We start from the raw sequence: 13,152 nt of genomic DNA, 5'->3' as shown, positions 1-13,152 counted from the left end.
CCCCCTGACACACTTAGTGGGAAGAAGGGTGGGGGAGGATGCCATGAGTGTCTAGAGTGGGTATAAAAATGCAAATCTTATTTGCATTCGGTGTCAGTGGAAACATTACTTGGTTAAATATGCCATTTTTTCTATCTGTGTCTCTTCCCACCAACTACATCTAGCGCATTGCAGTAAGATCTGTGTTGCAGTAAGATCTGTGTTGCAGTAAGATCTGTGTTGCAGTAAGATCTGTGTTGCAGTAAGATCTGGCGTTGGTGTTTTTAGAAACTGACATGACAATGTTGGTTTTTCATGAAGGCATGTTGTTCCTTTAGTCATCCCACTGGGCACAGACGTCAGTTCAATGTCTATTCCACGTTGGTTATTCCACAATGTCTATTCCACATTTCATTTAAATAACGTGGAAGCAACGTTGATTCAACCAGTGCGTGCCCAGTGGGGTGCTTCCTAGGACAGATGAGCAAACCACCAGTGGATGAATAATGCAGCACCTATGGCTGCAACACGTCTGCTCTGTTGAGGCCAGCAGCAGCTTACTCTACTGGCATAATCAGGAGCTCCTCTCCTCTGAGGTCTAAACACTGTTCTCTATCTGCTCTCTCTTCCCTCTCTGTCCAGGAGAATGAGCTTCAAGATGTTCTCAAGGAGAAAAAGCACTTGAGTCACCACTTGTTCAACAATAGCAAAAAGCCAGTCCAAAATGAGCAGGTAGGTACTGTAGGAGAGAAAGCCATGCCACAGATGGTTGCCATGGCGCTGTAATGGCAGCGTAGTCTGAGAGCTCCTGTAAACATTGTACATATTTAGCTGATTTAAGTGTTTTTCAATTATTTAAGTGTTTTTTAATTATTTGTTTAATTATTTGTTTGATAACTCATTGAATTTTTATCGAATATATTTAGTTGCCTTGACCAACAGAGTGGCAGAATTTATGGCAGATTGATTTGTTTGGTTTGCTAAACTAGCTCTATAGCTAACTGTCCACTGCATTCAAGAGATGCACAGCACCGGCTTCTATTTTCAACCAAAGTGAGAGAACTGCAGTGTGGAGATGGCAGAGAGCGCTCCCTCATAGTATGAGGGTGACTTTATATACTGGACTGATGTTTGGTGAGCTTTTAGTGCCTGTATCAGCATCAGAAGAAGAAGCATCACCCAAGTTGGTGCTACACATTGCTAGTGGAGGAGTTGTACAGTTGCTACAGAGCGCTGAGGACTGAAAACAACATCAGGACCAGCTAGCTTAACTCAAGCACCACCATCATCATCAAACCTGGCCCTCCTTTGTACCATCCAACTGGGCTGCCAGCAGAATGACCTTAACCATGAGCAGGCACCATCTGAACCTGTCAAGACTAGAGACGTCACCAAGAATAGGCACCATCTGAACCTGTCAAGACTAGAGACATCACCAAGAGCAGGCACCATCTGAACCTGTCAAGACTAGAGGCATCACCAAGAACAGGCACCATCTGAACCTGTCAAGACTAGAGACATCACCAAGAACCATCTGAACCTGTCAAGACTAGAGACATCACCAAGAACAGGCACCATCTGAACCTGTCAAGACTAGATACATCACCAAGAGCAGGCACCATCTGAACCTGTCAAGACTAGAGACATCACCAAGAACAGGCACCATCTGAACCTGTCAAGACTAGAGACATCACCGAGAACAGGCACCATCTGAACCTGTCAAGACTAGAGACATCACCAAGAACAGGCACCATCTGAACCTGTCAAGACTAGAGACATCACCAAGAACCATCTGAACCTGTCAAGACTAGAGACATCACCAAGAACAGGCACCATCTGAACCTGTCAAGACTAGAGACATCACCAAGAACAGGCACCATCTGAACCTGTCAAGACTAGAGACCACCAAGAACAGGCACCATCTGAACCTGTCAAGAGTAGAGACATCACCAAGAACAGGCACCATCTGAACCTGTCAAGACTAGAAACATCACCAAGAGCAGGCACCATCTGAACCTGTCAAGACTAGACTTTACTCTACACTTTTTTCACCTTTTTTATTTTTGTCTGTATACTGCAATTCTGCTTTAGCTGTGAAGACGGTCTAACTAATAATAAAAAGACAGTAATTAACCCAATATAAACCACAGCCTGTCGTCTCCAATGGAGCAAATGAGTCATAGCGGGCAGAACAAGAAAGGATTTGGGCAGAGCACAGCATGAGCTAGTGAGATCACATTTACGTGTTCTGCATATATTTCTATATTTCCATTAGGGAACACTTACTCTGAGATTTGCACGTGTGCAATAACTCAATCCGCCCTTGCACTCCTTCCAAACAACACCATTTTTTAAAACTTAAACAACACCATTTTATTTACTTTGGCGAAGGGTAAAGTCTACAAAACTTTGTCCACTCTGTTCGTAACATTCTAGTTTTGGGAACAGAAAACTATATTGAGATCAAATGTTTAATCTTCTCTCACTGCCGGCCACTCGTCTTCCTCTCATCACCAAAATTGGTGGTGAGGGGAAATGCCAACCGGATGCTTTAGATCTATACATCCAGTGAAATATCTGTGTCTTTGTTCTATCTGTGGCTGCAATGTGCTGCTATGATTTATGACTACACAATGAAACCTACGCACACACTGTCTCAGGGGTTCACTGCATTCCACTCTCTGGGACTGGGACTAAATGTGACTGGGACTAAATCAGGGTTCCCCAACTGGCGACCCCGCAGGTGGTTTTATTTGGCCCCCAAGTTTTCAGTAGCCCCCCCATTTTTTCCCCCCATTTATTTATTTATTTGTCTTTTCTTTTCTTTCATTAATGGACATAAAATACTGTAAAAAAAAAACACCAGGAAATCAGCTCCAAGTCCTTTTAATTTAAGAAATCTATTCACAAGTAGAGAGACATGACGTGATCATATATACAGTTGAAGTCAGAAGTTTACATACACTTAGGTTGGAGTCATTAAAACTTGTTTTTCAACCACTCCACAAATTTCTTGTTAACAAACTATAGTTTTGGCAAGTCAGTTAGAACATCTACTTTGTGCATGACACAAGTAATTTTTCCAACAATTGTTTACAGACAGATTCATTCACTTATAGTTCACTGTATCAGAATTATAGTGGGTGAGAAGTTTACATACACTAAGTTGACTGTGCCTTTAAACAGATTGGAAAATTCCAGAAAATGATGTCATGGCTTTAGAAGCTTCTGATAGGCTAATTGACATCATTTGAGTCAATTGGAGGTGTACCTGTGGATGTATTTCAAGGCCTACCTTCAAAGTCAGTGCCTCTGCTTGACATCATGGGAAAATCTAAAGAAATCAGCCATGACCTCAGAAAAAAAATGGTAGACCTCCACAAGTCTGGTTCATCCTTGGGAGCAATTTCCAAACGTCTGAAGTTACCGCGTTCATCTGTACAAACAATAGTACGCAAGTATAATCACCATGGGACCACGCAGCCATCATACCGCTCAGGTAGGAGACGCTTTCTGTCTCCTAGAGATGAACGTACTTTGATGCGAAAAGTGCAAATCAATCCCAGAACAACAGCAAAGGACCTTGTGAAGATGCTGGAGGAAACAGATACAAAAGTATCAATATCCACAGTAAAACGAGTCCTATATCGACATAACCTGAAAGGCCACTCAGCAAGGAAGAAGCCACTGCTCCAAAACTGCCCTAAAAAAGCCAGACTATGGTTTGCAACTGCACATGGGGACAAAGATCGTACTTTTTGGAGAAATGTCCTCTGGTCTGATGAAACAAAAATAGAACTGTTTGGCCATAATGACCATCGTTATGTTTGGAGGAAAAAGGTGGATGCTTGCAAGCCGAAGAACACCATCCCAACCGTGAAGAACAGGGGTGGCAGCATCATGTTGTGGGGGTGCTTTGCTGTAGGAGGGACTGGTGCACTTCACAAAATAGATGGAATCATGAGGAAGGAAAATTATGTGGATATATTGAAGCAACATCTCCAGATGGGTCTTCCAAATGGGCAATGACCCCAAGCAAACTTCCAAAGTTGTGGCAAAATGCCTTAAGGACAACAAAGTCAAGGTATTTGGGTGACCATCACAAAGCCCTGACCTCAATCCCATAGAAAATTTGTGGGCAGAACTGAAAAAGCGTGTGCGAGCAAGGAGGCCTACAAACCTGACTCAGTTACACCAGCTCTGTCAGGAGGAATGGGCCAAAATTCACGCAACTTATTGTGCGAAGCTTGTGGAAAGCTACCCGAAACGCTTGACCCACGTTAAACAATTTAAAGGCAATGCTACCAAATACTAACTGAATGTATGTAAACTTCTGACCCACTGGGAATGTGATGAAAGAAATAAATTGAAATAAATCACTCTCTACGATTATTCTGACATTTCACATTCTTAAAATAAACTGGTGATCCTAACTGACCTAAAACAGGGAAGTTTTACTAGAATTAAATGTCAGGAATTGTGAAAACCTGAGTTTGAATGTATTTGGCTAAGGTGTATGTAAACTTCCGACTTCAACTGTACAAATGTAAGCAAGGTTTGAACTGATTATGTTCTAGTCAAACATGTCTGTTTGGCCTTCTTGCGGTCAATTTGCAGTCTACAAATGATTTGTAATTATGTTCCGGTTCCATGACCATCCGCTCTAGAAAAAGTTGATGATCCCTGGACTAAATGATCAGGGGTTTTCATAATAAAAGGCGGTGGGCTTGGGCTCTGTCTTTACACTTCCTGTCTTATCAGAGGGCTGTTTGCATCACAGTGGCATACTGCCAGAGCTGCCCTGGCCTCTCTCTCTCTTGTTATATAAATGAAAGTGTTTATTTTCCATAAGCATAGTGCTGATGTTGAAGCTGCTAGTGTCTCCTGTCTCATCTGTAACATGGCTAGAACCCTGAGCCTCTGATCGTATTAGAGCACTTCCTGTGAGCTCCTCACACCTCAGACCTTCCTTCCTGCCCAGCTGAAAACACCAAGACAGGGGTCCTCTGTATCAATCATCGTATGTCCTCTGTATCGACACTAAGGCAATTTCCTGGAGGAGTTGATTGTCAGGTAGCTGTTGGGTGTGGAGGGAGTTGAGGAGGGGGATGCTGGTTATTAATGTCTTATCAGGACACTAGGCTCTCAGACAAGACAGCCATCCATCAGATTTATCACTGAGGCGGATATGAGGGAAGCACTCTGCAGGGTGCATGGGCGGATATTAGACCTTCCATCGCCTCGCCTGCACCGTTGTGTTCCTTATCATCGTCTCTTAGAGTGACGAGAAGACTACTGAGAAGGGGCGGAGCATGGTAATATAACGGCACCTCCCATCTGCACTCCCACCATACTGTTTAGTCCTATCTGGCCTACTTAGCTGAGACACAACAGCCTTTCATCCTTCTACAGACAGACCCCCCCCACCACTGTGTGGAGATGGACCACTGACTCTGAAATAGTTCTGTGTGTTGTTGTTGGTGTTACAGCCTCCTTCCTCCCTGTGTGAATCATAGTATAAATGGTGTGATTACATGGCAGCCATCCTATTTCTAATTGTATTTTACAGTAGCAGTAGCTATTGTAGTGCATTACAAAATACAACTTCATTCACTTAACTCTGTTCAGGTTTCCTTTTTGAATAAGAACCAAGAATTACAAATGTATACAGTAGTTAATACCTGACCCAGTTTCATGCTACAATACACATCTATGACAGTGAAAACATGTTCTGTTACTCCACCATTATTATACTGTAGCTGTCATTATCCAGTCAGCCAGCCAGCCAGCCATTCAGAAAAATGTTCTGTGTAATTGCAGGCTATTCTTTGAGTGCTGAAATCAGTCGTTTTTGATAAACACCTGTGTTTTGTGCTCTGTGTGTGCAGGTGAAGTCAGAGTATGAGCAGCTCAAAGAGACCCTCGGTGCTGTGACTCAGGAGAGAGATTCAGCCCTGCGGGAGAAGACCCAGCTCCAAGGCAAACTGGAGAACCTAGAGCAGGTGCTAAAGGTGAGAGTCTGGAGACACACTGTAGATAACCTTATTTTATCTCTACTGCATCTCTACTGTATCTCTACTGCATCTCTACTGTAATTCTACTGCATCTCTAATGTATGTCTACTGTATTTCTACTGTATGTCTACTGTATGTCTACTGCATCTCTAATGTATGTCTACTGTATGTCTACTGTATGTCTACTGTATGTCTACTGTATGTCTACTGCATCTCTAATGTATGTCTACTGTATGTCTACTGTATGTCTACTGTATGTCTACTGTATGTCTACTGCATCTCTACTGTATGTCTACTGCATCTCTACTGCATCTCTACTGCATCTCTACTGCATCTCTACTGTATCTCTACTGCATGTCTACTGTATGTCTGTGATTAATAAAAATCAGCTCTAGCTCAGGTTGTTTAACAGAGCCTGACCCTATGCCAGCCTCTACCCTTCCCTCACCCCCTCTCTGTCTTTCTCTCTCTCCCTCTTCTCTCTCTCATATATAATATCCCTGACCTGTCTGTTGCCTTCCAGTGCCGATGTGGGAGGAAGCTTGACCAGAAGCTGTGAAAGACTAGGAAGCTTGGAGCAGTCTGTCCTCCCCACACTTACCCCTCCATCCCCTACCACCTACCCCTCCATCCCCTACCCCTCCAACCCCTACCCCTCCATCCCCTACCACCTACCCTTCCATCCCCTACCACCTACCCCTCCATCCCCTACCCCTCCATCCCCTACCCCTCCATCCCCTACCACCTACCCCTCCATCCCCTACCACCTACCACCTACCCCTCCATCCCCTACCCCTCCATCCCTACCACCTACCCCTCCATCCCCTACCACCTACCCCTCCATCCCCTACCACCTACCCTTCCATCCCCTACCCCTCCATTCCCTACCACCTACCCCTCCATCCATCACCCCTCCATCCCGTACCCCTCACCCCTACCACCTACCCCTCCATCTCCTACCACCTACCCTTCCATCCCCTGCCCCTCACCCCTACCACCTACCCATCCTACCACCTACCCCTACCACAAACCCCTCCATTCCCTACCACCTACCCCTCCATCCCCTACCCCTACCACCTACCCCTCCATCCCCTACCCCTCCATCCCGTACCCCTCACCCCTACCACCTACCCCTCCATCTCCTACCACCTACCCCTCCATCCCCTGCCCCTCACCCCTACCACCTACCCATCCTATCACCTACCCCTCACCCTCACCCCTACCACCTACCACTCCATCCCCTTCCCCTCAGACCCCCTCTATCCCCCGCTAGATTGATCAGGTATCACTGCTATGTCCATTTGTATGGGGAACAGACCACTAGCCCCATTTTGAATGCTTTTCTTCACCCCACTGGCCATGCTAGCGCTCCCTATTTGTCTGGGCTGCTTTCCTATGACACGAAAGGCCACCTGGCTAGGACCAGTCCAGTACGACTGGGCACCTGGCTAAGACCAGTCCTGTACGACTGGGCACCTGGCTAGGACCAGTCCAGTACGAATGGGCACCTGGCTAGGACCAATCCTGTACGAATGGGCACCTGGCTAAGACCAGTCCTGTATGAATGGGCACCTGGCTAGGACCAGTCCAGTACGAATGGGCACCTGGCTAAGACCAGTCCTGTACGACTGGGCACCTGGCTAAGACCAGTCCAGTACGAATGGGCACCTGGCTAGGACCAGTCCTGTAAGAATGGGCACCTGGCTAAGACCAGTCCAGTACGAATGGGCACCTGGCTAGGACCAATCCTGTATGACTGGGCACCTGGCTAGGACCAGTCCAGTACGAATGGGCACCTGGCTAAGAACAGTCCAGTACGAATGGGCACCTGGCTAAGACCAGTCCTGTATGACTGGGCACCTGGCTAAGAACAGTCCAGTACGAATGGGCACCTGGCTAAGACCAGTCCTGTATGACTGGGCACCTGGCTAAGAACAGTCCAGTACGAATGGGCACCTGGCTAGGACCAATCCTGTATGACTGGGCACCTGGCTAAGAACAGTCCAGTACGAATGGGCACCTGGCTAAGAACAGTCCTGTACGAATGGGCACCTGGCTAGGACCAATCCTGTATGACTGGGCACCTGGCTAGGACCAATCCTGTATGACTGGGAACCTGGCTAAGACCAGTCCAGTACGAATGGGCACCTGGCTAGGACCAATCCTGTATGACTGGGCACCTGGCTAAGACCAGTCCAGTACGAATGGGCACCTGGCTAAGAACAGTCCAGTACGAATGGGCACCTGGCTAAGACCAGTCCAGTACGAATGGGCACCTGGCTAAGACCAGTCCAGTACGAATGGGCACCTGGCTAAGACCAGTCCAGTACGAATGGGCACCTGGCTAGGACCAGTCCTGTATGAATGGGCACCTGGCTAAGACCAGTCCAGTACGAATGGGCACCTGGCTAGGACCAATCCTGTATGACTGGGCACCTGGCTAAGACCAGTCCAGTACGAATGGGCACCTGGCTAGGACCAGTCCTGTACGAATGGGCACCTGGCTAGGACCAGTCCTGTACGAATGGGCACCTGGCTAAGACCAGTCCTGTACGAATGGGCACCTGGCTAGGACCAGTCCTGTACGAATGGGCACCTGGCTAGGACCAGTCCAGTACGAATGGGCACCTGGCTAGGACGAATCCTGTATGACTGGGCACCTGGCTAAGACTAGTCCAGTACGAATGGGCACCTGGCTAGGACCAGTCCTGTACGAATGGGCACCTGGCTAGGACGAATCCTGTACGACTGGGCACCTGGCTAAGACTAGTCCAGTACGAATGGGCACCTGGCTAGGACCAATCCTGTACGAATGGGCACCTGGCTAAGACCAGTCCAGTACGAATGGGCACCTGGCTAGGACCAATCCTGTACGAATGGGCACCTGGCTAAGACCAGTCCAGTACGAATGGGCAGCTGGCTAGGACCAGTCCTGTAAGAATGGGCACCTGGCTAAGACCAGTCCAGTACGAATGGGCACCTGGCTAGGACCAATCCTGTATGAATGGGTACCTGGCTAAGACCAGTCCTGTATGAATGGGCACCTGGCTAAGACCAGTCCTGTACGAATGGACACCTGGCTAAGACCAGTCCAGTACGAATGGGCACCTGGCTAGGACCAATCCTGTATGAATGGGTACCTGGCTAAGACCAGTCCTGTACGAATGGGCACCTGGCTAAGACCAGTCCTGTACGAATGGGCACCTGGCTAAGACCAGTCCTGTACGAATGGGCACCTGGCTAGGACCAATCCTGTACGAATGGGCACCTGGCTAAGACCAGTCCTGTACGAATGGGCACCTGGCTAAGACCAGTCCTGTACGAATGGGCACCTGGCTAAGACCAGTCCTGTACGAATGGGCACCTGGCTAAGACCAGTCCTGTACGAATGGGCACCTGGCTAAGACCAGTCCTGTACGAATGGGCACCTGGCTAAGACCAGTCCAGTACGAATGGGCACCTGGCTAAGACCAGTCCAGTACGAATGGGCACCTGGCTAAGACCAGTCCAGTACGAATGGGCACCTGGCTAAGACCAGTCCTGTACGAATGGGCACCTGGCTAAGACCAGTCCTGTACGAATGGGCACCTGGCTAAGACCAGTCCTGTACGAATGGGCACCTGGCTAAGACCAGTCCTGTACGAATGGGCACCTGGCTAAGACCAGTCCTGTACGAATGGGCACCTGGCTTGGACCAATCCTGTATGAATGGGCACCTGGCTTGGACCAATCCAGCGTGCTGTGGAATGTGGTTGTTCATGATGAGGCGCGTCTATGAGTTCAGTGAATATGTGGAAGGGGTGGGAGAGGGCAGAGCTGGGGTTGGGTATCACTGTTCATGATGACAATATCACACACAGGCTTGATGACATGAAATAACCCAGGGGATAGATATATATTGGACAGCATGAAAATGTAATGAAAATGTTTTCTGATTCTTACCATTTAAACGAAAGCAATAAGATGACTAGATGGCACTTTGACATAATGGTTGAGGAAGGCCTTGCATTTAGCCTTTGTTTTGTATGGCTTCTTTTGTTAATGATGACCACGGACAAGTGAGCACGCCTTGGAGTTTGCGCACCCTTTTCTTGTAACTTAAAACCCTGTATTGATCATGCAAACACATCATTGCTTAGGACAGCTCTTCTGTAGTGACATCACACAGGTATTGTTACCCAAAGGGTGCAGCAAACTGAGAACAGTTGATTGATGATTGGTTGATCATGCACAGCAAAGCTTCTCCAGTTCTCGTCCAGACATGTTCAAACATTCCTTCTAGTATGGATTTTCAAGTTAAGATCCAGGCTTTGGGGGGGGGGGGGGGGGGGTCTCTCTAATTTAGATCATTTGATACAAACTGTAAATTGACATTGGTCATTGACATTGGTCACATGGGTGTTTTGACATAACCTCTGCCTAAAGTGTTCTAAGACTTGGAGGTCCAATAACTGTCACGAAGCTCAGTAATGGCAACATATAAGCCAGGAGTTTGTTGAGGACAGATGACCGGAGACTTGTGGTAGCCTGATGTCATGAGTTTTTAGTTGTACTAACAGCAGCCCTCTCTATGCCCCAAACCACCCTCCTTCTGTCTCCCACCTCCCCCCGCCCTCTGAGGACAGCATATGCGTGAGGCTGCAGAGCGGAGGCAGCAGCTAGAGTTGGAGCATGAACAAGCCTTGGCTGTACTCAATGCAAAGCAGCAGGAGATTGACCTTCTGCAGCAGGTAAGGTCACCATGCCAGCGCTAGCTGCACAGGGAGGGCCGCCACTCTTGTTAGCCCAGGCCAGTGCTGGGTCAGAGGTCAAAGAGCTTTGTGTTGAGCACTGCTACAGCTTCGCCGTATCCTCTTAAATCCTTCAGCTGTCTGTGTCTGTCTGTCTGCCAGCCCCCCAGGCTGTGGGGCGAGAGAGAGAGAGAGAGAGTGCTGGAACCAAGTAACTCAGTAACTCAGTAACTCAGTAACAAGCTCTTTCCCTGCTACAGGGAGCAGATTAGCACAATAAAACTTTAAAGTTGGATCAGACTTGATGTTTTTTGTTGGCTTGCTAAAAGGCTGGTCCGGATGATTTGACGTAGTCCCTGCCACCTCTGAGGAGAGGCGCTGATGTCAAGCAACACCTCATCTGGAATCATCAGCCTCTCTCGCTCTCTCTCTCACACTCTCTCTCTCTCTCCATTTCTCTCTGTCTCTCTCCGTTTAACTCTCTCTCACTGCCTGTGCTACTTATTTTAGAGTTGGCCATAAATACGCTCTGTTTTCTCTCATTAGCAAAAGGAGCTCATTACAGCGTTCTCTTTCTATAGAGACACTGGCTGCTTTCTGCATTCTCTACAATTAATTGCCTCCGAAGTGGATTCATGAAATTGGAAAGTGTGCAGATGTTCTCCTATTCATGTGGAACGTTAGTTTTCTCAACAGATGTTCCCAGTCACATGAAGTACACTAGCATGCATTACTTTCTGTTTATTATACAACACAGTGGCTTTATATCAAACAAAGATGAATCTTCTAGAAGAGCCTCGCAATCTAGTTTCAAGAGAGCACTACAGAAGTATATTGAAGATACATTATTAATTGTTTGTTAGAATTGTTAGAATGTTTACACACCATTGTTTTCATAGATGGCCTTCATAACAGCTCAAAAACAGAGCATTTTGTTGAGTGGTTTTTTGCATGCTGTCCAGCCAGTTCCCAATGGTCCAGTTGTCCAGTTGTTGAGGTAATGGGTTGTATGTGTTTTGAATGTAACACAGATGTTATGTTTTACAGGCTCAGGTTGAGGCTAAGAAGGAGCATGAGGGAGCCGTCCATCTGTTAGAGGTGAGTGTCTGGGCACTGGGGAGGGGGGGGGGGGGGGGGGGGGGGGGGGGGGGACAGGAGTTTGGCTGGCCATGTTGTGTGTGCGTGTGTGCTTGTGTGTGGCTGCTTTTGGAGTGTGTGTGTGTGTACGGCTCAGCCTGACAGTCGGACATGTGTGAGCCCAGGGTCATTTTCTACTGGCTCTGTCTGAGACCCTGTTCACTCTGTTGAAGGTTGTGAATGTGGCATGCATAAAGACGAAGGCCAAATGGAATAATAGATTCTTGCCCATGATGACTTTATTTTGATGATTTAAAAAAAAGTCTAAACTGTAACTAGCAGTGGAGAAATAAGAATGGAAGAGTGCTTTTGATATGACACATTAGCTATTGTGTTTTTGTAAATGTGTATTCAGTACATACAAACAGTTTTATATCGACACACATCGTTATTGATCATTATATTATTTAAAATGTGTGGTTGTTTATTATTATTATTAACAAATAATTTTGCATGAGTGCCACAGAAAATATTCTGTTTTGATTTCAAGGTGTGTATGAGTGTTCATATGTGTAATTGTGCTTCATTTCTTTCCTGCATCTTTATTTCACTGTGTTATTGGTGTGTGTTTCATGCATATACAGAACCACTTGGACAGCATGCAGGTATTTCAGAATTGTTTTTATTTACTTGATATTTCCATCTCTGCCTGTACAATACAATATATAATCAGGGATATATCCCCCTAGTTTTTGGCTCTTTCGAAGTAAATCATGATGGAATGACATTTCACAATTGGAAGGGCAATGTTTTGGGGATTCAATTGATCGTCACATTTTAAGCATACACCACACCAAAGTGGCAGTCCATCAAGAGGTCATTTTCATAATCTGATTTTGACGGGAGATATTGCGTTAGATTTACAGTGTATTCGGAAAGTATTCAGACCCCTTGACTTTTTCCACATTTTGTTACATTACAGCCTTATTCTGAAATGGATTAAATAAAAAAACGTCCTCATGAATCTACACAATTTTAGCAAATTTGTAAAAAATAAAAAACATAAATAGCTTATTTACATAAGTATTCAGTCCCTTTGCTATGAGACTCGAAATTGAGCTCTGTTGCATCTGTTTCCATTGATCATCCTTGAGATGTTTCTTCAACTTGATTGGAATGCACCTGTGGTAAATTCAATTGATTGGACATTATTTGGAAAGTCACACACCTGTCTATATAAGGTCCCACAGTTGACAGTGCATGTCAGAGAAAAAAACAAGCTATGAGGTTGAAGGAATTGTCCGTAGAGCTCTGAGACAGGATTGTGTCGAGGCACAGATCTGGGGAAGGGT

At 46.3% G+C, this 13,152-nt stretch overlaps 1 protein-coding gene across 21 annotated transcripts in view; it reads left to right on the top strand.

Moving 5' to 3' along the window:
• The window catches only part of rimbp2b (RIMS binding protein 2b), a 127,286-nt gene that overhangs the window by 70,460 nt on the left and 43,674 nt on the right, over nt 1-13,152 (top strand). For 16 of the 21 annotated variants that reach the window (XR_008759114.1, XM_055919233.1, XM_055919252.1 and 13 more), the window contains exons 3-7: nt 622-711; nt 5,868-5,990; nt 10,619-10,723; nt 11,771-11,821; nt 12,445-12,465. Coding sequence is in view for 20 of the 21 variants with exons in the window: in XM_055919233.1 (XP_055775208.1) it covers nt 622-711; nt 5,868-5,990; nt 10,619-10,723; nt 11,771-11,821; nt 12,445-12,465 (390 nt within the window). In the remaining variant the exon portion in view is untranslated. The remainder of the gene's footprint in view (nt 1-621; nt 712-5,867; nt 5,991-10,618; nt 10,724-11,770; nt 11,822-12,444; nt 12,466-13,152) is intronic. The other 5 variants (XM_055919237.1, XM_055919239.1, XM_055919236.1 and 2 more) reach the window with 3 other exon arrangements.

The sequence above is a fragment of the Salvelinus fontinalis genome, chromosome 4 (genome assembly GCF_029448725.1).
Source record: "Salvelinus fontinalis isolate EN_2023a chromosome 4, ASM2944872v1, whole genome shotgun sequence".
Lineage (NCBI taxonomy): Eukaryota > Metazoa > Chordata > Actinopteri > Salmoniformes > Salmonidae > Salvelinus > Salvelinus fontinalis.
Note: the sequence above shows the minus strand (reverse complement) of the source record. Positions and strands in the feature narration are given on the sequence as shown.